The sequence below is a fragment of the Equus quagga genome, chromosome 5 (genome assembly GCF_021613505.1).
Source record: "Equus quagga isolate Etosha38 chromosome 5, UCLA_HA_Equagga_1.0, whole genome shotgun sequence".
NCBI lineage: Eukaryota > Metazoa > Chordata > Mammalia > Perissodactyla > Equidae > Equus > Equus quagga.
This window is the reverse complement of record NC_060271.1, coordinates 5,689,165-5,713,769: the sequence shown is the minus strand read 5'-3', so window position 1 is coordinate 5,713,769 and position 24,605 is coordinate 5,689,165. Positions and strand designations below refer to the sequence as shown.

At 41.0% G+C, this 24,605-nt stretch overlaps 1 protein-coding gene across 2 annotated transcripts in view; it reads right to left on the bottom strand.

Annotated features, from left to right (window-relative positions):
• Window positions 1-24,023, bottom strand: part of NDC1 (NDC1 transmembrane nucleoporin) — a 49,017-nt gene extending 24,994 nt beyond the window's left edge. The window contains exons 1-11 of one of the 2 annotated variants that reach the window (XM_046662228.1): window positions 23,790-24,023; window positions 22,204-22,324; window positions 19,686-19,787; window positions 17,264-17,438; window positions 15,501-15,639; window positions 11,448-11,556; window positions 9,709-9,760; window positions 7,534-7,669; window positions 6,621-6,713; window positions 4,821-4,902; window positions 1,239-1,376 (exon numbers count right to left, since the gene is read on the bottom strand). In XM_046662228.1, coding sequence (XP_046518184.1) covers window positions 1,239-1,376; window positions 4,821-4,902; window positions 6,621-6,713; window positions 7,534-7,669; window positions 9,709-9,760; window positions 11,448-11,556; window positions 15,501-15,639; window positions 17,264-17,438; window positions 19,686-19,787; window positions 22,204-22,324; window positions 23,790-23,846 — 1,204 coding nt within the window. In that variant the 5' untranslated portion in view covers window positions 23,847-24,023. Of the gene's footprint in view, window positions 1-1,217; window positions 1,377-4,820; window positions 4,903-6,620; window positions 6,714-7,533; window positions 7,670-9,708; window positions 9,761-11,447; window positions 11,557-15,500; window positions 15,640-17,263; window positions 17,439-19,685; window positions 19,788-22,203; window positions 22,325-23,789 lie in introns of both variants that reach the window. The other variant, XM_046662227.1, reaches the window with a different exon arrangement.
• Window positions 24,024-24,605: the final 582 nt, after the last annotated feature.

Sequence of the window (24,605 nt, the reverse complement as noted above, 5' to 3'; positions counted from 1 at the left end):
CTTTTCACACATCCAAGGCCTCCCTTCATTATCAAACATCATCTTACCCATTGGGGTTCCTTTCTGACAGATTTCCTTTTAGCAGTTATACTATCTTGTTACTATTCATGGGCCTCCCACTAAAAGGTCAGTTCTGAGAGGGGTTTTCCATCTTTGGTTCTCCGGCTTTTGGCACATTTTGTGGTACACAGTAGGCATTCAGTAAAGTATTTGTTGAATAAATAAATGCTAACCTGAAAGTTGATAACCTCTGAAATATTCTAGAAGCTTTAAAAATCTTTTAAAATTCATGAACTTATTTCAATCATTTTTCCTTTGTAATCTGTTTTTGGTCTATGATCCGTCCAAAGTAATGAAGTCAAAAACAGAGATGTGTTTACTTTGGCCCATATAGAGATTTTTTTAAACAGATTAGTTGCCAACATTTAAAAAGTAGAAGATTTGACCTAAAATTTTTTTCAGATTTCAGGCTTCTTTCCAAAAAAAAAAAAAAGAACAGAAGTCCAGATACTGGGTCCGAATTCCCACACAGGAACAATGGACTGAAGCTAACCTGCAGCCGCCCCCTTCAGATGAAGCCTGTGCTTTCAAGTTTACCGGCGTCCTCACCCAGCCAGTTTCGCCCACTTCCATTAAATGTCTGGCTCCAAAGGCATCTGAACATTAAGTCTTTATCAGTCTTACACGCCTAGGCATCTTCTACTTACGGGATTTGGTAAAACAGCATAGGTTCCTCCACCTGTACGTCCTTCTCTCAGCTTTCATCTCTCAAACTGAAGGGGTACTAACATTCTATTAGGCTATTTTAAAACAGTAAATGTGATGCCCCCACCCCTGAATCACTCCATTTCAACTGCTCTTCTCTGGACATTGTCCAACAACTTTTTGTCTCTGGGATACTGCAACCAGAACAGCATCCAATATTACCTGTAGAGATGCACCTGGCCTTGTATCAGAGTAAGCTGAAGTCTTCTCTGTGATGATCAACATTTTGTCAGCCTTTTTAACCCCACCACCACACTGGACTTAACTGTTTCAATCTGCAATGATACCCAGACCTTTTTCTTGGTTTAGTACAATACCCCATATATTAGATCAATTTTCCCTAAAAATATATACCTCACATTCATATACATATCCTTAGATTAACCACCGTTATCTTTCTTAGGAAAGAAAATGTAAATGCTTTCCCCTCTCTTGGGAGTAGAAGAAGTTACCTGGACAATTCAATTTCTTACTTTCCACTGGGTATGAGGAAGACATCACCCTCCCATTCGTAGCAGCAGCTTCTTGGTAGAGAACAAGTTTCTGAGTCATATCATTTAAAAGATTCAAGCACTCCCGTGAAATGGCTGTCCAGTTGTGGGGATGTCCACCTAGGAGGTCCAAACAGCAGCTTTTAAAATGTAGATAATCTCACAGTCTCTGCTCAAAGTGGGGAGAAAACTCAGTAAGAAACACTCCATTACACTTTGCATCAGGGCCCCCTTTTCTCAGTTTAGCTACTATTTATAATTGTGTCATCCAATACACAGCAGGAGTCCAATAAATATTTGGATGAAATAATTTTCACAAGAGTCTACAAGCAAAAACTTGCTATTTTACCATAAAAAAAACCTCTCAAACTGATCGCTAAAATAAAGCCAAACACGACAGCAGAGCTGGAGTGAAAAAGCCCAGGGTTACTGCACTAGCAGCACTGAGCAGACTGAGGCCTAAGACAACCAGCATGAGCACATCTACGGAGAGGCACCCTCTGGCCCCGGCGACCTCTCAACTGTTGTGTCTGACCCACTGTGCTTCCCGACACCTTCGTTTGCACACCAGTCCGTTTGTTATTACAGGTTTCCCCCACTATCCGAACGCAGAGTGTTCCTATGAAACCCTTCACAAGCCAAAACAGCATAAAGCGAAAATGCTATTTTCACCTTTTTCCCTAACAGTGAAAATCATCTTCAGATTTCCTTCAGTTAACTAACATAGGCCTTTTGTAAAAGCAAAGTGGTACAAAGCGAACTTTCGAAAAGCAGGGGATACCCGTGTATCTCTAGGAGTGACATATTCTTTGATAATGATCACATTTTACTCTTGGAGAGTTTACATATCTGCTGTCTGGTTATTGAAACTACTGTGATCCACACTCTTATTTTCCCTTATTTCTCATTATCTTTTGATTTTCTAAGACCTTTATCCCCTAGAGCTATGACGTAAAAATCCACTATGCTTCATTAGGAGTTGAGAATAGCAGAGGAACCCACTGAGAACTGGTTCCCCTGGGTGCCAAATAAGCATTCTCTCTTTACTTAGGTCGCTCCTTAAACATGCCCCCCATTTACAACTCCAGGGGAATCCCAGAAACAAAACAGCCCATCAGTTGACCCCAGGATGTTTTGTACTGCTTAACTCAGGACCACTAGGGAACCATCTAACAGTCCAATTAAATGTTAATAATATGCCCTAGAATGCAAGTTCTCTGCCAGAGAACATACCACCCTGTTACAGCTTACTTGAGTATCTGGTGAAAATAGTTAATGTATAGAGATTCCTAAGTGAAGCTAAGTCCGAGAGAAAAGTATGGCTACGGTTAATTCTCCACAGCATCAACTCTGGATTTTTCACACTACTGAAAGGACAGGGGCTCCAAACATTTATATTTTTATATAACTGAATTTCATTCCCATGCAACATTTAACTATAGAAGGTTTATTTTACAATCTGAGAATTGGCAAGTTTGGCAAGATAATGAGAGAAGATGAAAAGCTACCAGGTTCTCTGTTCCCCGTTGGTGGCCGGAGCTAGAATGCTCTCTCTCTAGAAACAAGGCAGAGTACTGGCACAACTAGTCTTGAAGAGTTTGGCAAGTAACAGTGGAGAAGTGCTTCCGAGTCATCAAGAGCACCCTTGGGTGACCATCAAATCCAGTTCCTTTCTATTAGTCTTTAAGGGAGGCACAGTGTCATGGCAGGAGGAAAGAACTCTGCGCTTGGAGTTAAAGGACAGAACTTCTTACTCCAACTCTGACATTACCTTTATTTAAGCTACTTAATCTCTCTGAGACTTAGGGCTCCCATCTGCAGATTAGACCACCCGATTTTTAAGATCCCTTGTAGCATCAAAACTTTTAGGATTCTTAAACTGTGATTTCTGCTTCTAAAACTATTAAGCTACCTCATAATTTCTGCAGGTTAAGGGAATGACAGAGCTGAAGGAAACAATATAAAAGTTTAAAAATACTTTTCTCAGGGGACGGCCCTGTGGTCAAGTGGTTAAGTGTGCACGCTCTGCTTTGGCGGCCCAGAGTTTCACCAGTTCGGATCCTGAGCACAGACATGGCACTGGCACTGCTCATCAGGCCATGCTGAGGCGGCATCCCACATGCCACAACTGGAAGGACCCACAACTAACATATACAACTATGTACTGGGGGGCTTTGGGGAGAAGAAGGAAAAAAACCCAAACTTTTCCCAGACAACCCACCAACTGGGAGAAAATATTTGCAAATCATATATCCGACAAGGGGTTAATCTCCAAAATATATAAAGAACTCAGACAACTCAACAACAAAAAAAGAAACCACCTGATCAAAAAATGGGCAAAGGACATGAACAGACATTTCTCCAAAGAAGATTTACAGACGGCCAACAGGCACATGAAAAGATGGTCATTGTCACTAGTCATCAGGGAAAGGCAAATCAAAACTACACTAAGATATCACCTTAAGCTCGCTAGAATGGCTATAATCACCAAGACAAAAAATAACAAATGTTGGAAAGGATGCAGAACAAGAGAAACCTTCATACACTGCTGGTGGGAATGCAAACTGGTGCAGCCACTATGGAAAACAGCATGGAGATTTCTCAAAAAATTAAAAATAGAAATACCATATGACCTGGCTATCCCACTCATGGGTATTTATCCAAAGAGCTTGAAATCAACAATTCAAAGAGACTTATGCACCCCTATGTTCACTGCAGGATTATTCACAATAGCCAAGACTTGGAAGCAACCCAAGTGCCCATCGACTGATGAGTGGATAAAGAAGATGTGGTATATATATACAATGGAACACTAGTCAGCCACAAAGACAGGCAAAATCATCCTATGTGCCACAACATGGATGGACCTTGAGGGCATCATGTTAAACGAAATAAGCCAGACGGAGAAAGACAAACACCGTATCATTTCACTCATATGTGGAAGATAAACTAACACATGGACAGAGAACAGTTTAGTGGTTACTAGACGGGAAGGTGGGTTGGGGGGTGGGCACAAAGGGTGAAGGGGCACATATATATGGTGACTAACAAATAATGATGTACAACTGGAATTCCACAATGTTGTAAACTATTATGACCTCAATAAAAAAAAAACTTTTCTGGGGCCGGCCCGGTGGCGCAGCGCTTAAGTTCGCACGTTCCGCTTCTCGGCGGCCCGGGGTTCGCTGGTTCGGATCCCGGGTGCGGACATGGCACTGCTTGGCAGCCATGCTGTGGTAGGCGTCCCACGTATAAACTAGAGGAAGATGGGCATGGATGTTAGATCAGAGCCAGGCTTCCTCAGCAAAAAGACGAGGACTGGCAGTAGTTAGCTGAGGGCTAATCTTCCTCCAAAAAAAAACAAAAAAAAAAACTTTTCTCAACGATATAACTTCTAACCACAACAATGCAAACACTTAGGTGTCTAAGATTGAAATCAAGACTTCATTTAATGCACTTGCTCATGTATAAAATTTTATTAAATATACCTCTCTCATCAAAAACTTTAAGTGGAATACTTTCTGCATACACATGCCTAATCAAGTCTGTTACTTTTAGCGATACCTGGTTGGCTAAGGCTGAAAACTTCTTGTCTTCGTGAGGGAGAATACTGAGAAAGCAACATCAGGTCCTGCAAGGCCAAATACTAAAAGAGAAAAAATATACATTATTTAATTGTTTAATCTCCATATAAAATCTTACTTATGAATTAGGCTTAGCATTATATATCTATGGGGAGATGAGTTGAAATTTTTCACAAAGGAAATAGTATTTCAGCACTATAACCTTCCTTTCTAGACTTCCAGAACGTTCCCGCCTCTACCCTCTGTTTGGCCACCCCACCCACCATAGGCTCCAGCTACAGGACACTACAGAACTCTCTGTTCTTTCCGACCTGTGGTAGGAAACTTAAACATCACTTCCTCCTGGAACTCTCCTTGGCCTCCCCTGCACAAACACATACTCACACAGTTCTCAATCGTGCCACTTAACAAAATTTATTCTAATTGCTTGTTTACTTGTCTCATCTCATTCCACCCACCACACTACATCTTGCTTGCTACCCCATCCAAAGACAGTGCCTAGCACATAGGAGACACACACATATGTTGTACTTTTTTTTTACTGAAAATCTTCATTTTGTTCCTTGGCATACCTCTTCACTCATCATTCAAGACACCATCCCCTCTGTGAAACTCTCTTGCATTGGTCCCATGGAGAGTAAGTGGTTCCCACTGCACTTAGCATAGTAAATTTTCATTATTTTGTGTATCTGCCTTTTCCTTTAGAGTTTGTAACACCTTATTCATCATTATACCCTAAGCAACCGGCAGTAACTGACACCTGCCCAGTAAATAACGATTTGTTAAATAACTAAATGAATTACTTATATTTTTGTTTATATATTAAAGTTAGTCCTAATTGCTATTTAAAGGTAATCAGAGCCTCAATGGTTCATTTTCTTATTAGTTATAATTTTTCCAGAGCATAATCAAAACTCTGATTCTAACTATTTCAATTCTTTTTCAAGTACTATGTCCTCTTAATAGGATCACACATATTATAGATCTACTTTAAAATTGCAAAAATGCAATTTAAAATCAAATTTATTCTCACTTAGCTTGATTTGTAAACTTATTGCAACTTCTTTAAACTCTTTTGGTTAAAATGTTTTGGAATCACTACCATTATCCACATTTTAAGAGAGTTCACTGAAGGCCTCATACTACCAAGCACCACCTTTGATCATCACAGCCAACAAAATGCCACACAAGCAAAAATACGTCTTGATCCAGAGATTAAAAAAAACCAAGGGTGCTTTGTTTTGCTACCATGAGTTTGTGAAAAGCTAATGCATATGGTTGTACATCATCATATTTCATGCTTGGAAATATTTTTGAATCTAATCTGAATATAGAATGAGCTTAGCTTCTATACATCCATTGCAATACATACTTGCATTTTAGTCACTTCGAAAGAAAACTAGGGCTGCCCCACAGCGAAGTGGGAAAGTTCAGTGCACTCTGCTTAGGCGGCCTAGGTCCATGGGTTTGGATCCTGTGCACAGACCTACACCACAGGTCAGCCACGTTGTGGTGGTGACCCACGTATAAAGTGGAGGAAGAGTGGCACAGATGTTAGCTCAGAGCTAATCTTCCTCAGGAAAAAAAAAAAAGGGAAAGAAAACTGAAAAAGGAAACAGCATTCAGGGTAGCGTGTAGGTGATTTTTACAACACTAGTCCTAGAATATTCTAGGCCCTCAGAAAATATATCTAAACTGCTAAATATGCTAAATATCAAGTCCTTCCTTCAGATAAGTTCAAGATGACTGAATAAAGATACAAAATGCACCATTCTGGCACCTTTATGATGAGGGGAGGATTGCTGTTTAAAACTTTCGGGAGGCATTCATCTGACTCTTCTGCAAATGGTGGTTGAACAGGAAACAGATGAGCCTGTCAAATATAATCGAATATGAGGACTATGAAAATTATTATATTTGTGATTTTATTACATTAAGTAATACTTTATTACATTAAGCACCAATTGAAATTTATTAAACAGGAAACAATACAAACAAATTAACATCTTTAGTGTTCCTTGCAAAAATAGGTTGTATTTAAGTTACATATACCCAAACATACTACTTTCTAAAATGTTACTCTCCTAATTTTATTAGATCTCTGGCTTCTAATAATAGAAACAAATTGTAGAAACAGATTCTCTGAAGCCACTGAAGGACACAAACCTACAGAGACAGTAAAATGAAACAGAAACACTTGTTTCCCAAGACAAACACTTGGATGATAAAGACAATGTAACTCCCATTCATTTAAAATAATTTCTTCAATGTAAACTTTAAAAGTTTCCTTCAAAGAACAAATATTTTATTGCCTTATACTTAAATATTTTAATAGTATCTCTATCAATAGCACATAAAAATAATTTAAAATTCAGGCCCATCTAGTAGGTACTCAATAGAGAAAACGGAAACCTTCAGAAGAGAATTAAACTGTAGATAGAGCATAGTAAGTACCATCAGCAGTCCACTCTGTTCAGTTTCCAACAATTAAGAATACCAACACTGTTCGTCAGAAGAAAATACCACGTACATGACAGCTGTAAATGATACGTCCCTAACGAAGTCTCAGAAGAGAAACCAAACCCAACTTCTCAAGATGGCTTTGGGCCTAAGAGCATGCTGACAAGCGCTCTACTAAAAATTAATCTGTGCACTCCAAACACAAAAGCATTAACAAAAAACTCAATACCAACCTCTGTGGCATAGATTTTGAAGAGTATCCAGGAGCTGTACCAAGTCATCAGGAGAAAGACACCACATAACCAGACATGGTAGAGTAAGGAGAGATTCAAGAGGCCACTCACAGTGTCAAGAGGCCTATGAAACTGCCTATAAAAGAAGAAATTACTATTTAATCTTATGGGAAAAACACAATCTAACCATTTAACAGACTTGGGGCTCCACACTGAGAAACAAATAAATCCAATTTCAAAATAATAATGGTGATAGACTCCTCTCCTTTTGTACCCTATAGAGTTCTCTCCCTAATACTGTCTTACAAGGTACATAAGGGAGCCTTAAGAGAAGAGGAGATCTAAACTGGCACTCAGTTTCTTGTGTTCCAGATCATCACTGTCATTTACTATGAAGAATGAACTGAGCCTATAAGCCCTAGAGGGTGGATAAAATTTTATTATTATTTCTGTAGTTTGATACTCAAAACCCATTCAACATGACCAGTACCTCTCCTGGACCAGATTTCAGCTCCATCTGTATACCGATAAACAGTTTCATAGTAGTTAAAAGTAACAATAACCTAAAAACCTTTACTTTTAAATAATTTAAGAAACTGTTACAATGCTAAAGTGAATGCTATTTTGCCAAAACCTTGAATAGATCAATTAGCAAAGTCAATATAATCTTACAGTCACACAACTAGCAATTATAAAAACAGGATGTGAACCTCTGACCCAGTCATGTGTAAGTGCTGTGATCAGGTAAACCCTTGACCTATCTCTCCTCAGTGACCTCCCCCCACTCAGTGACCTCCCCCTCCTCAGTGACCTCATCCATGTAACGGTGGCATAATCTCTTCATTCTGCCTCTTAGGGCCATTATGAGATTTAAAACAGCTTTACTAGGAGTGCCCAGCATAGCGCTTGACATTCACTGGAGGGCAGGGGGCCACACAATAAATGAAGTTATTTTCAGCTTTCAAGTAAACATTTGCTGGCATACATTAAGGAGAGAATATCAGGCACTGCCACATAAACAAAACATTTTTTAAATGGAAGGAGGAAAGAACTACTATGATAAATTTCTATCAAGCATCATTTTTCTCTTTCCACTTGACCCAGTTTAAAATCTGGGCTAATGGGGCCGGCCCAGTGGTGCAGTGATTAAGCGCGCACATTCTGCTTCTTGGCGGCCCGGGGTTCGCTGGTTTGGATCCCCGGTGCAGACACAGCACCACTTGGCAAAAGCCATGCTGTGGTAGGCATCCCACATATAAAGTAGAGGAAGATGGGCATGGATGTTAGCTCAGGGCCACTCTTCCTCAGCAAAAAGAGGAGGATCGGCAGTAGTTAGCTCAGGGCTAACCTTCCTAAAAAAGAAAAAATCTGGGCTAACATAATGAATGACCCATGCATTTGGTTTCATGTTTAGCAATTAAGCAGAAAGCAAAACTAAATTTTCCTGGTAAGCTTTAAAAGTTAGGAATTGAAACCTATACTGTGGCAATAATATTTCAAACACCCATAAATGCAAATATTCCACTCCCAGAAACTGGCATTAGCGAAGGCCATGTATGATATAGAAAGTCTCACAGTGGAGGAACCAAAAATTAAAAGAACAAACACTAATAGAGAAATTTACATTTATTTGACAAATAAAGATTAAAGCTTTATCTAGGTGCAAAGTTCGTGGTAACTAGAACAATACACCCAGTGCTGCCACTCAATTGCCACTTGTGACCTTCAACTGGTCACTTGACCTTGCTCAATTATGGTTTCCTCATGGACAAAATTAGAGTAACACCACAGCACTGTGCTTGTCTACAACAAAGCACACAATGGTCACTGAGGAGAAAAACAAAAGAGCGGCATGTCCACGCAACTCAAGAAGTCTACTTTTGTAAGTCCATAATATAAAAGCTGTATCTAACAAAAACTGAATTATCATTGCTCACTTCTGGGGACAGTAACTGGGTGACTGGAGAAAGGAGCAAAAGGCGTCTCTTTCACAGTAAGCACTGTTAAATACCAATGGAATTTTAAACTATGTGAACTATGTGTATTCAAAAATGAATACAATTTAAAAAAAAATTAAAGCCTAAATCTAAACAAAATATCTGGAAAGTAGCAAACATCTAAAAGGATGGAAACATCTAAAAAGAGTTAAAATTAGACTTTTCATATATCACTTACTCATCTATGCGAAGGTCCATAGCAGTGCTAATCCAAGCTTTGGGAATATGGCCTAAGGGGGAAAGAACACCATGCTATGAACATAAGAAAGTTAATAAATCTTAATCATGCTTTGGAATATGGAGTTGATGAGACAACCAAGTCGACACCAAGACCTCAGTGAAAACGCTAGAGTGTTTGATCAGGAATGAGCAGGAAAAGAGTAATTTCTAAATACAGGCAGTCCTTGCTGTGCAGTTCCAATATGTACATATTTCAGTATGGTTTAGTGAAGTAACACCAGCCTTCAACGCCACAATTCAAATTTCAGTTACTGTGGCACAGTACCTGTGAGGAACTGAATGTGCTACTTCCGGCTTTTTAGCACACAAATCAGTATGGAGATAACAGATGCACACCATGATCTGTGACCAGCCATGTCACTTCTTTCAGCGTCTGTTGGTAATTAGTCACTCACATGTGTTATTTAGTTCACAGAGACAGCAAAGCATGCAGCTGTTGTCTCCTACGATAGACACACATGACATTGTACAAACGTAACTGAAAGAGGAAACTGGCCAAAAAAGACCAAGGGGCAGCAAAGAAATAAAGTGCTAATACTGGAAATGAAATTTGAATGGGACATAAATGGAGTTATAGAAGAAATAGTTGACCATGGAAATGTTGACACAGCCGCTACGTCAGCCCAAACGTACAACTACAAAGGAACTGCCAGGCTGACTGTAGTGAAGTTAATCCAACACGGCAAAGTGGTAACATTAGAATGACAATGACAAGAGCTGTGTAGAAAAACGGATTATACAAACTACAAGTGAAAAAACTAGACAACAGAATAGCCTCTACACAGTGAGAACAATTTTGTAAAATTATATCCATAGAAAAAAGTAGGATTAGAAAAAGTTAGTCTGGAAACAGGACTTTAGAATGTTGGATTTTATTTATATTATTATGGGTTGCTATTGAGATTAATGTTTTCCACTCAACTTGTACTGCTCATTATATTAAATAAGCTGTATTTTTGTGCTTGAGATTCATGTTAATAAATGCTACAAGGTTCCCTTAGCAACAGGACATTTCTATGGTATTAGTAACAGGTTACAAACTTATAAAAAACAGTACGTTATTTTTAGAGTAATGATCAAATGACATACAATATTTTCCTTTTTTAAAGGAATACATTCTTTTTTATTGTGGTTAAAAAAAACACAGAACGTAAAATTTACCGTCTTAACCACTTTTAGTTGCACGTCCACTATACGCACCTTGTTGTGGAACAGATTCCAGAACTTTTCCATCTTGCAAAGCTCAAACTCTGTACCCCTTGAACAACTCCTTCTCCCTCCCCACTGCCCCTGGTAACCACCATTCTACTTTCTGTTTCTAAGAGTTTGAGTACTTTACATACATCACACAAGTGGAATCATGCAACATTTGTCTTTTTGTGACTAGCCTATTTCACTTAGCGCAATGTCCTCAAGGTTCATCCACGTTATAGCATGTGACAGGATTTCCTTCTTTTTCAACGTTCAATAATATTCCATTGCATGTATATACTACATTTTCTTTAGCAATATTTTCCCTTAACTAAACACTTTGAAAATCTAAACAATGAATTGGTTGGATAATCACATACTACAAGCCTAGGAAACATACAAATACAACCAAGAATGACTTTGTAACTGACATTTTCTGAGCTATGAGCTAACACATACCCTGTATCAAAAAGTAGAAATTCTTACCAAGAAAATAATACACAATGCAGAAATTTCTAATCAGGAACAGTGACTCCACACAACTATGCTTAACTAGTAAGAGCAGAGATCTCCTAAAGCGCAAGAACTTGTACTGCTGTGGAAAAAAAGGAAAACAGAATCAAATGACGCATCCACACAGAGGTTTATTTCATTCTAAAGCAAGCACATAACTATAACTGTCCACATATACAACATAATCATTGCACAAAAAGACAACGTTTACTCCAGAGGCAAAAAATCAACTACTTCTGATGTTAAAATGTTTAATATTTACATCTCATTGATATGAGATCAGAAGAGAGAAAATTGACAATATCAATCTATACTTGATACTAAGGACTATGGAAATGGAGAAAATATAAAAAAACATAACAACAACAGTAGCAGGTGACATTCTTTGGGCGCTTACCACATACCAAACTCTGTTCTAAGCACTTTACAAGCATTAATCAATTTAAACCGCACAACAACCCTATGAAGGAGGTTCGATTATTATCCCCATCTTACAGATGGGAAAACCAAGGCATAGAGCTTAAGTAACTTAACCCCTCTTACCAGCTGGCAAAACGAAAATCTGAGGTTTTAATCCAGGCAAACTGACCTTAGAGCCTGAAATCCTAAAGACAACGTACACTGTACTCTACACTAAATTTTTCTAAATGCTGCTTGTAGAAAAATAGGAGGCAGTGAAGAAGACACCAGTCTAAGGATCAGGGACCCAAGTTCTAGTGTTTCCTCTTTCTCTACAACACTGAGCAAGTCATGTCTCCTCTCTATCTAGTCATCTGTGAGATAAGGCTGAACTAGCTAAATAGTTCCGTAGCGTGTATCTTCCACTTATAACAATTTAAGAAAAATGAATCAAATAAGAAAAAAAGTTTTTTCCTGAAAAAACTATACTTCTTGTGAAACAAGGGTTGTTTGGCCTTATCCAGTCTCTGCCCCAAAAATGCCAATGGAGAAAATATTTTTAAATTATTGGAAAGAATCTAAGGAAACCTAACAAACCAAAGATGAACTTCTCAAATTCTGCTCCGCTTTTGGCTTATATTAGAGCTCATCCTTCTTTAAGGGATTTCAGAAGCTAAAGTACAGCCAAGAACTATAGCACTTGGGTGGAGGTTATTTACATCTTCACACCATGTCAGCAGATTCCTGCAGTATCTTACAAAAATCAGCCCACAGAAATACTTGTCACTAACCATACAGCCTCCAGTATCCTGGTTTACTCAGGTATCTTCAAAGTCCAAGATGTGAAACTGCCCTATTCTGTGTAGCTGCTACGTGCTACCACCTTCTCCCCTTAATCCCCCCAATAAAAAGGGCACAGTTTCTGTAGTATTCCTACTGCAGTTCTCACCTCAACCATTACTCAGAAGGTTCCAGAGAGGGAGGGAAGCACGCAGGCATTTCAGGAGATATGCAGAGAATAGCTAACATGCCTTCTTCTTGCTCCTAAAATGAAGTGTTTTTCAATTCCCTGTTGGGTTTCTTCTGTGATCTGGCTTTGAGATACCCTTCACTGAATATTTACTGTGTGCCAGGCTCTAGAAATCTTAACTCATTTAATACTTTCAAACAGTCTTGGCCTAGAGGTTGCCAAGCCCTGTCTTGGTGTGCATCCATTTCTTTGTTCCCTACTCCATGCTAGCATCTGCTTTCCCCTATCAGTCTGTCATCAAGAATTTGATAAGGGCAGCAAAACTGGTTTCAGTACTATAGGCAACTTTAGGGGAAAAAACCTAATGGGCTAATGGCAAATTGGTTAAAATTAGCAGACTTTTTAAAAGGTCTAATTTTTCATATTGTTACATAATAGAAGTAGTTACTGAATAATATGTACAATATAAAACTGTGGAAACCTCACCCCACAAAATGTATGATGTTATAGGTACTATAGAAGTAAACGTACGATAAGGGGTCTGGAAGAATATACACTAAACTGGTCCCAGTGGTTATCTCTGAGGCAAAGACTGAGACTGGCGACAGACTGGCCAAAGAGAACTTCCATTTTACCTACAGTATGTGACTAACGTTGTATAATAAAAATGCTAACACTCTACTTAGGAAATTGGCTGACAGGCAGCACCAATGATAATGATAACAATGATAATAATTGCTTGTAAAAAACCAATTTTTTTTAAGGTCTAACATTCTTTGGTCAGCTTAGCTGGTTAACAAAAACAGTAAATGGCTACAGCCATCACATCACTTTATGGAGGCTCAGAAGCAGAAGGAATGGGCCTGATTTCTCACATCAAGCTTGCGATTTCCTGACAATCAAGGCCTGCTTACCTGAGCAACATAAAACCTGTAAGGGAAGGTCATACTCTGTGCGCCATGCTCTTACAGCTAACGAAAGAAAGCTAGGCCATGGGGTCCTCCTTCGCCCTCAGTCTTCAGGGGAGACAAATCTACCCAGCTAGGCAAACAGACAGTTACAAACCTGATGGATGAGAAACTCTGATCCCAGGACAAAGATCCATCATCTCAACCACTCCTGCCCAAATCCTCACCTCCCTTCTCCACTGCACCGGCCCAGCAAGAGCCCTGCTCCAGCCATCCCGAGGCTGAGGAACAGCACCCAGCTGGGCAGACCAAACACCACTGCACACTCACGGTCACAACAGAGGACCCCAAAATATATTCTGGCAAAATACTCAACGGCCAAATATTAAAAATCAACATTCTGCTAAAGTTGAACCTGAAGCCAAAGCTGAATATTACCACCAGAGAATAAACTTCTAGGATATAAAAATGAATCTAAAATTTTATCAAAAGAAATTACAAAAAGTTTACTAGTCAAATGTTACAAACGTGACACTTCATGGTAGAAACTCTAATTTCTGAACACCGTCCCTCACTGGACTGCTCCTGTTTGCTCTACTGCACATCTGGGACGTTAAATAACAGGTACTTTCGGCTGAGTTCATGGAGGAGAAGGGATTTGGGGGTATCTCATTTTTCTCTAACACTTTTTTCTTCTTTCTCTGTATTCTTAATCATGTTTGGCTCAAAGATAATTTACCATGGCTACTTCTGTACAGGATTCTGGGGTTTTTCTCCTTGTGAAATTTTTAGGTGGCAAAGCTGACACTCTGCTTTTAACTCATCTTCACAAGACGTGAGGAATCTCTCAACGATCCTCCGTCACACGCCCAGGCCCAGGGAGGAAGGCCCAGTCCTGGCCTGTGAGCACCATCTCCCGCAGCGGAGTCTTCACCACCATGTTCTCGTGGGGACTACAGGCGTGTGAGCACTGCAGAACCCTAGGCCATCACACTCTCACGACACATCACGTGTTTACACATCCCTCCCTGCCCACCAGACTGGGTCCTCATGGGAAGGGGCTGGTTCCAATCATTTTGCTCCAAAGCCCAGTCCTCAGCCTGCCACAGAGGGAATGAAGTGAACAATGGGACAGTCTGGAAGAGTGGGAACAGGCTGGGGAGAGCCTTGATGCCACAGGAGAAATCCCAACCGCTCTCTCTCTCTCTCCTGCCCGAGGACGTGCTTCTGAGTTCCAGAGACAGTTCCCACCAGATTAGCAGATTTTTAAAAACCTAACCAAAAGATAGTTTAAACTGTCCCACTCAAACCAGCTGACACTGATTTATTTGTTTATACACATCACGCCGTGTTCTGAAAAGGATCTGAGACAGTAACTCGCATAGCCTCAAGCCTCTAAGGTTCTTAGGCTCAGAAAGAAGCTGGCAGCTGCACAGAGGCACTCTGCATGAATGTCATCACCCTCACCCAGCCCTGCCAGGTCACAGCACTGCCTCTGCCTAGCAGGGAGGGAGGACCGCAGGAAGCGGTCTTCTGGGAGGGGCAGAGGAAGGCACCCACAGCCCTCAGACATACGCTAATGTCCCATGAAGACTAATCTCTCCCCTCCAAATGGCACTCTGAGGATCTCAGGGCTAAATTTTGCCGATCAAATCTTGAATTAATCAGAAATGAGGCCCGTTATATCTACCAAGGCAATTTTAACTCTGCCAAATTCTGACATAAGGTAATGCTCCAATGCCGTCTTACCTGTATGATGGGAAACGGAAGATAGTTCATGTTGTTAATAAAATACAGGAGGCTATAGCTATAGCCCATAAATGCTCCAGCCAGTAGGAAAAAAAGGTGATACTCATTTAAGCAGGTTTGTGCAGAATGGTTCTCTAAACTGAAGGGAGAAGTTAGGTTATTAACTCAACAGTCAGGGACACACGTCACTGTTTTAGGCTCAATATTCACTGAAAGCAAAGCTTTGACTTAATCACTTAAGAAACACCCCAAATTCTAATAAAACAGTTCCTTTTAGGTTAAGTATGGGCAAAAGATTAACAAAACTCTTTTCCCTGATGCATGAGAATTTGCACTTTAGTTAAGTCTCTAGCTCTGAGCTCTGGAAATCTGACAAGAGTAAGAATGTCCCTGTGACAGTAAGCAACACTGCCTGCAAGGCAGGAAACTGCACGGGGACTGAGCGGGACTGCAAATAAACGATACACCGGACACAGAAGCTGCAACTCTGCGCTTCTCTCTGCGTCGTCTCCTGCACCCGGGCAGCCCTCATGAGGACCCTTTTCACTAAAGAAAATTTATCACAGTAGGAAAAGAACTGCCTTATATAATAGGGGGACAAAAGGAAATTGAGTATTCAACAGTACTCATGAACACTGTTTTAAAGTCAGTGGAAAACAGAGAACTTAAGATAACTCCAGTAATCTTTTTTGATTTTTCAAGTCAGAAGATCAACTTGAAATTTATATCAAGGCCACGTGTTCAAGAACTGTATAAGTTTCAAAACCACAGAAGTACTCTACTGAGGAAGGTAGTTATAATTATTTTAAAATTTTTTCTTGGGGCCGGCCCGTGGCCGAGTGGTTGACAGCGCTCTGTTTAGGCGGCCAGGGCTTCACCGGTTCAGATCCTGGGCGTGGACATGGCACCGCTCATCAGGCCATGCTGAGGCGGCATCCCACATAGCAGAACTAGGAGGACCCACAACTAGAATATACAACTATGTACTGGGGGCTTCGCGGAGAAGAAGAATAAAAAAGAAGATTGGGAACAGATGTTAGCCCAGGTGCCCATCTGTGCTTCCCAAACTATCCTTCCTTCAAACTCCAACCTAAATGCCACCTCCTCCAAGAAGCCACGTGTGGATGCTCCCTTGAAGATAAAAACTCCCACAAGTTTTATCTGCACATCTCACTTTCTTCCTATTACATCCTCTCTCTCAAACATTCCTATTTTTCTGTTACATCCATTAGCATCCATGTCTTAATTCCCCTACTGTTAACTCTCAAGGAGCTGAGTCCATGTGTGAATCACTCTCAAAAATCCAACAGCATCTAGCATAGCACATTGCACAGAACAAATGGTTTAAAAAAAAAAAATGTTGAAGGGCTGGCCCCATGGCTGAGTGGTTAAGTTCGCGTGCTCTGCTTTGGCGGCCCAGGGTTTCACCTGTTTGGATCCTGGGTGCAGACATGGCACTGCTCATCAAGCCATGCTGAGGTGGCATCCCACATGCCACAACTACAAGGACCCACGACTAAAAATACACAACTATGTACTGGGGGACTTTGGGAGAAAAAGGAAAAATAAAATCTTAAAAAAAAAACCAAAAAACTGTTGAATTCAACAAACATAAAACATCAAAAAAGTTTGAGGTATGTAAAAAAAACCACCTTCTGTAGAAGTCTGGAAAGTAAAGAATATCCATAAACTATTAAGCTATACAGGTCACCTGCAGCTTAGTAACTAAACAAAGTCCTTAGAAAAACTGTATTTGATATTACCTCTCAGCACCAGTGCAGGGAACCACAAGAAAACTGTATCGACCCCTGGTTATCACAGCAGCGCACCAGGCCATCATCATTCCCATGGCGGCATGAATAAACGAGTGCACGAGCTGCTGAGGATGGAGGATCTTCCCGATCAGAGCCAGCCTGGAGCAGGGAACGGAAGGCACCACTGCAAACAGAGCACACGGCTGTCATGTTACAATCTGCAGCACACAGAGTCAGAGGACCTACACTGCTCCCTTCCATCCTGTACAAACACTCCAAAGGGCAGGAAGAAACCCAGGGCGAATGTAAAATATAGTACAGAACAACTCTAAGTTAAAATAATTTGAAAAAAGACTGAACACAAAGAGATGCACACACACAAAAACCAAAGAACCTAGAGAGATGAAGCCTAAGGACAACATGATTAACAATTTTCAGTTCTTTTTAATTAAAATTTCCTGATAGCTCAAATAGTGCCTACGCTGGCACTCTTGTAAGTGCCATAAAAGAACAAATAACAGGGGCTGGCCCCGTGGCCAAGTGGTTAAGTTCGCACACTCCGCTTTGGCGGCCCAGGGTTTCACCGGTTCGAATCCTGGACGAGGACATGGCACCACTTATTAAGCCATGCTGAGGTGGCATCCCACACGCCACAACTAGAAGGACCCACAACTAAAAAATATATATATTTACATATATACAATTATGTACCAGGGGCTTTGGGGAGAAAAAGGAAAAATAACATCTTAAAATAATAATAATAATAATAATAATTTTAAAAAGATGGTGCCTGCCCTCCAGCAAGTTATCTTTATTTCAGCATTTGAAATTATCAATATATAGTCCATCTGTGAAAAATAAACCACAAACTAGGTAAATAACAACAATACTGAATATTAAAATAAATGCTTGCATGGGTATTCCTAATACCTCTCTGATAGTCCAAAAAAACTTTCTGGAAATGAACTGAGGGAGGTGAGTGTGAGCAGAAGATGAGGGATGCTGACCTTTGAAAACAGCTACCACAGGGTTCCCTGCCCTCTGCAATCTTCTTTTAATATCCGCCCAGTAAAGAGATTGTGGGGAGGCGGAAAACTAGGTACAAAGGGAGAGGGCTCAGGTGCCTTACCTTTGGGGAAGAGGCTGCCATCACCTCTCCCGCCCCATTGGAAAGGCCCAGGAGGACCTACTAACTGCGCGACTGACTTAAAATACTCTGAATACACCAAACCTTCTCATTTCACTAAGCCTTTTTATACGCTATACCTTTTCCCTAGCACATCGTTTCCCTTCTTTGTGTACTTAATACAATTCATCCTTCAAGGCTTGGTTTAAGCATCATCTCATCCAGAAGCTCCCCATGCTGGGTAAATGGTGTTCCTCTAAACTCCCATGATGGCCAGTATATTCTACTTGAATATACTTGATGTTTACTGTCTGTCTCCCCATTAACTGTGATCCTCTGGGGAAAAATGAGACCATAACATTTATCTCTTAGTCCCCCCAATACATGGCACATAGTAAATGCATAAAGAAGGCTTATTGAGGGGCCGGCCCAGTGGCGCAGTGGTCAAGTGCGCACATTCTGCTTCAGCAGCCTGGGGTTCATCAGTTCAGATCCTGGGTGCAGACATGGCACCACTTGGCAAGCCATGCTGTGGTTGGCGTCCCACATATAAAGTGGAGGAAAATGGGCACGGATGTTAGCTCAGGGCCAGCCTTCCTTACCAAAAAGAGGAGGATTGGCAGCAGACATTAGCTCAGGGCTAATCTTCAAAAGAAAAAACATGTAATATTTTAAATTTTTTGGAAAACCACACAATTACAGACTTTTATATTTGAAAAGGATGGAGAAACCACCCAGCCCTGATCTCCTACCCTATAAAGCAGTTATTTTTATAACACAGGTGCTGAAACACAACTTTCATACCAGCTGTGAACTATTAAAAGATCTAAGTTATTTTTTATTGTGGTAAAATATACATACAGCTTACCACAAATGTATAGTCCCGTGGCATAAGTACACTCACATTGCTGTACGACCATCAGCACCATCCGCCTCCAGACTCTTCCACCTTCCTCAGCTGAAACTCTGTCCCCTCTAACCAATTCCATTCCCTCCTCCCCTCTACCCTGGCAACCACCACTCTCCTTTCTGTGTCCATGAGTTTGATACTCTAGGTACCTAATATATATAAGTGAAATCTTATAATATTTGTCCTAAGAGTTCTAAATATTTTTTAAAAACAGAGAAACCAGCATTAAATAAATTTTAAGGTAAGACATCTAAAGTATATGATTCTGTATATATTTTTTAAACTTTGACACAAAACACAGCCTCTTATACACACCCACGTAAAAACGCACTGAGTCTGCCCTTAGTAAAATAAATTCAGATATTTGTTAAGACAGTTAACATTTGAAAACTCACCTGTATAGAATTCCAGATTGAAAATACTTATTATTACTATTACCACTGACAGCAGCAGAAGGTAAAAGATTACATAGGAACTGTATAGATCATTGAAGGAATCTGAAACATTTAAGAGAGACGAATTAGTAAATTCATTCAGTCATGTAGTTACACTCAGTATATTGAAAAAGAAAAAGGATCTGAACCAAAACTATAATTTTAATTTTAAAAGTTATGTTTTCTTTGAGAATTTACTCATACATGCTGACAGGTCCCACAGGACATCAACTCAAGGAGTACGGTGTGAGCTATTTGGACCAAGCTGTAAGTCTTTTAAAATTATAGCAGAATTTCTTTCAGAGAACCCAGATGTTAACGTCAGACAAAATACTGCCATATGCAAACATATTTCATCATGTGAAACAGAGAGGTACCATATTTAGCAATAAACCAACAATGTTTCTTTTTAAAATGTAAATAATATTTTTCAGATCTCTTAATAAATGCAATTAGCCCCTATAGCTAAAAAAGTAACATTTCTGAAAATAGCATAATCCATAAATCATCAAAATGAGTTGAATTAAAAAACAAAAAAATGATATCTCTGTAAAATACTAATATATTCACACTTCAGAGTAGTTCAACAATCAATATTCCATTTCAAAAATATGGCAAAGTTTAAAATATGTATATACCTAAAAACATGAACAAGAGAATAAAAACAAGGACATGTTTGCTGAATAGACTAAGACAATAATGAAACCAATGATTTTTAGAAGCATAATTCATGGACCAAAATTAATGAAAAATATTTACTAAGTATTCACAATTAAACCCAAGCATTATACTGAGCTAAAAAGATGAAAGAACTCACTCAAATGACTGGAAATAAGTAAGGAAAGAGTACAATTTCTCTGAAAAGACTTTATGAAGCAAAAGTTGCAGCAGACAAGTAACATTTGAGGAGAAAGACGGCATAAACCAAATCTAGCCTGGGAGAAAGTGTTATTAGGGTTAAAAAGCCCTTGGCCATGAAATGGCAACAAGTTCTTCTGTGAAGTGTGAATTCTTTACCACTGGTAACGGCTCTAGACGGCAATGCTGAATTTTCTGAGGCTGCGGCTAGACAGCCAGGGCCAATGAGTGACGCAGACTTGGGCAAGGCGGTGACAGAAGTCCCTGCCATCCCCGCTCTGCCTCAGGGCTCACTTTCATGCGACCTGTGGGACCCATCCAAGAAGTGGCTGATACGTCTCAAGAAAAAACTGAACGTGATTTTCATTCTTCAGCAGCAGCATCTCCAAAGGCCACAAGGTAAAGCTTCTAACTAATTGAAAACTGGCGTTTTCCTCTGAAAAATTAACAACACACTTCCCACTTTCCAAAGAAAAGAAATTTACTGTTACTACTGTTGAGAGGGAAATAAAAGAATTTCAAAAGTATTTGCGCTTCTTAGTCTTAAGAAAGACTTTAAAGACTTCAAAACTTATTTTGGCAACACTTCTCTTTTTCCATTTTTTAATTCTAGTGTGGGCATACTAGAAAAACACAGGCTTTGAAGTCAGAGACCAGTGTTCAAGTCCTAGCTCAGTTCCTCACTAGCTGCGCATCTCTGCACAGACTGACCACCTGACTCTCAGGTTCCCCATTTATAAAGCAGGGACAGGGCCAGCCCTGACAGCCTGGTGGTTAGTACAGTTCGCTGCGCTCTGCCTTGGCGGCCTGGGTTCGGTTCCCAGGCGCAGAGGCACAGCAGCCCTCTGTCAGCAGTCGTGCTGTGGCGGCAGCTCACGTAGCAGAGCTGGAAGGACTTGGAACTAGGATATCCAACTGTGTCCTGGGGCTTTGGGAGGAAAAGTAAAATAAAGGAGGGATCACACCTCTTTACCATACAGGGTTGTAAGAAGGATAAGAGGTAAGACACCTAAGGAGCTTAGCAGGGGGCCTGGCACACCGAAGACAGCAATAATTGGTAGCTATTCTTAGTTAACATAAAATAGTTTATACTTTAATGAATTTAGTAATTTTATTTTGTCTCCAAGGATTCTGAGAAGTATTCAGCCTGCTCCAATCTTTTCCTCCTCACCAATCTTTGCACTTAACTCTACATTCCTTAGTCTTTAACTTTCCTCCTTTTCTTCTTCTCATATTTCTTTCTTATTAGCCACAATATAGAAATGAAGTATTCTTAATCTTAGACAGGTTTTTTAAAGAGATACATGTCATATTTTCTATCCACAATTTTTAAATAAAATAACTCTCTTCCTTAAGAAGACAATCTCAATAAAGTTGTCAAAAAGAAAAGAGAAACAAAGCTTAAGTTTTCATTTATGTGGTCTTCTGATGTGACAAAGTCTCTGACGGGTTTACTAATCTTATTACATAAGGAAAAGGCGGCTTAGTTAGGAAGGCCATGCTTTAAGACTACCTTGAAGTAAAGGGCAGTAATTAAAAATGAACTATTTGAAACAACGCAATTTTTATGCTGAGGAGCAGGTCGTGTAAATTTGTTTTTTCCAAACTGACTATCACTTACCAGACAGCCACTGTATAGGATGAAATAAATCAATGCTGCTGAGGATGATAAACACTGTGGTACAGACGGGGAGCAGCAGCACTGACCAGACAATGCTTGAGACTATCCTCCAGCCCAAGACCTACAAGTAAACCAACAAAACCTCAATTGTGAAGCCAGTTAAACTATTTCAGTTATGCAAATCCCATCTCTTCATACAGATGCGAATCACTAATGTTGACACTCACATCACTGCTCATGCAGCTATATATAAACTCCAATGGTTACCACTATGAATAACATTACATACTGCTATGGAATCTTATATCAGTGAACTGATGCTCCTGTTAGTCCAAAGTCAGGCAGCACATTAAACATCACACATTGGGGGAGGGGGAGGGATGGTCTTATCTAGTTTTACAAGTATGTTTTACAGCAACTTCTACTTGTCTCTCTAGGTTTAATTGATAGATATGTCAGTATCTAAAAGCTGTATACGTTTTAGGGGAACCATCTGCATACTGTAATTGTGTTTACAATTATTAGATATGCACTCCTTTTGGGGCAACTTACTGCATCTCATTCATGTCTGAAGCACCAGTGCCTATCATACTCAGAACTCGTAAACAGGATTTATGGTTGAATAAGTGAATATAAGAAGAGATACTGAGGGGTTTTAAGCATGAAAGTGACAAACGGGTTTGTTTTGGAAGGTAAAACAGCCGTGTGTTTGTAAGGTGGCTATGATGAAGATGGATCAGAAGGGACAAGACCCAGACAGGAAGCAGTTAGGAGGCAGGCCATGGAAACTGCCCAAGTCAAAAATTACAGTCAGCGTCTGCAGGAAGGCAGGGACAATCGGAAAGGAAACAAATTGCAGCCACATTTCTAAAGTACAATCTGCAGGACACTGGTGATTGATAACATAGGTGGTAAAGAATATGTAAGATTTAAGGACTCAAAAGTTTTTAGCTTGGGATACAGGGTAGAGGGCAGTGCCGCTGGCGTGTGTTACTATTTCCCTTTGCCCTCCACAGAATGGATGCAGAACTGTGGATGCAGCTTCAACAGAAGTGATTCCTCCTCTCAGCCCCACAGTGCATACACGCCTCTAACCTACAAAGAATACCTGTCCCGCTTACCTAGTCCCAACCCCAGCCTCTGCTAAGGCCACGCCACTTTCTTTCCCATTCTGGACACCCCTTGCCACTTCTTATCCCAGGGAATCACCAAGTTATTTTGCCCCCTCTAGGTACACCACTCCTGCATAAACCTCTTCCCCATTCCCTGCCCAGTTCCATGCAGGTCATCCCTCCCAGTCGCACCAGTCCCCTCTGGAATCCTTTCTCATCCCGTAACGAGCTTGCCCTGGGACGTCCCGCGCACACACATCCCGCAGCCAGCTTCCCCTCAGCCCACTCCCTACAACCTGCAACCAGGGTGTCACGCCGCCCCCTCCCCAGGCGCTTCCCACATGCTCCCCACGCGCTCCCCGCGCGCTCCCCTCGAGCCAGCCCTCCAACGCCTTGTGCGCACGCGCCGTAGGCGCCCGCCCAGCCCGACCCCCGAAGCGGCCGAGAACGCGCCACGATGCGGGCAAGACTCACGCGCCACAGAATATCCCGCGACCCGCCGGCGCAAGGCCGACTCACAGCCGTGGCCATGGTGATGGCGGCCCCTGCTCTGCGGGGAGCAGGCGACGGGAAGCCCGCCCGCCACCGCAGTTCAAAGGGAGGAAGGTCCCAGGAGGACCCCGTTGGGGCTGCCTCAAACGCTGCCTGAGCAAAGCCCGGCCCAGGTCCCAACCCATTCCTTCGATGCTTCGTCTGGACAGGCCGGACGGGCCAGCACTGCCCTGCAGACACGTGCCCCCAAGGGAACTTGGACTCCAGGACCCGCCCTCTGGAGTCCAAAAGGTCTCTCCGAAGCAGGGTCCAGCGGAGCTCCAGAAACTGGGGGCGGCGCTGCATGCTGGGAACTGTAGTTTCGACGGCCTTCTGGGCGCGAGGAGGAGCGTTGCATTCTGGGACTCGGAGTTCCAGCGTACGGCATGCTGGGAGTGGAAGTCTTCCCAGAGGTACCGTGTAGCATGGTGGGAATCGTAGTGTTTATAAAGCCGATACTAGTCGCAGGGTTGGTTGATCGGAATTCTGCACTTTGGCAGATCTGGCAAAATGATTCGCCCTCATTTCTCTTGATTTCACTTTATCGACCGCCTGAAAGTGAAATCAAAAGATTCCGTGGCCCTCTCCACAAAGTTACTAATTTTACTGAAATGGAAAAATCTGTTTCCCTATAGGAGCATCTGGTTTCGTAAGAACTAGTTTCTCGTTCCAACTCTGCCACTTGCTAAGTGGAATCTCTTGACTCTCTCTCAACCTCCATTTCTTCATATATAAAAAAAGGATAACAATAAAGATGGC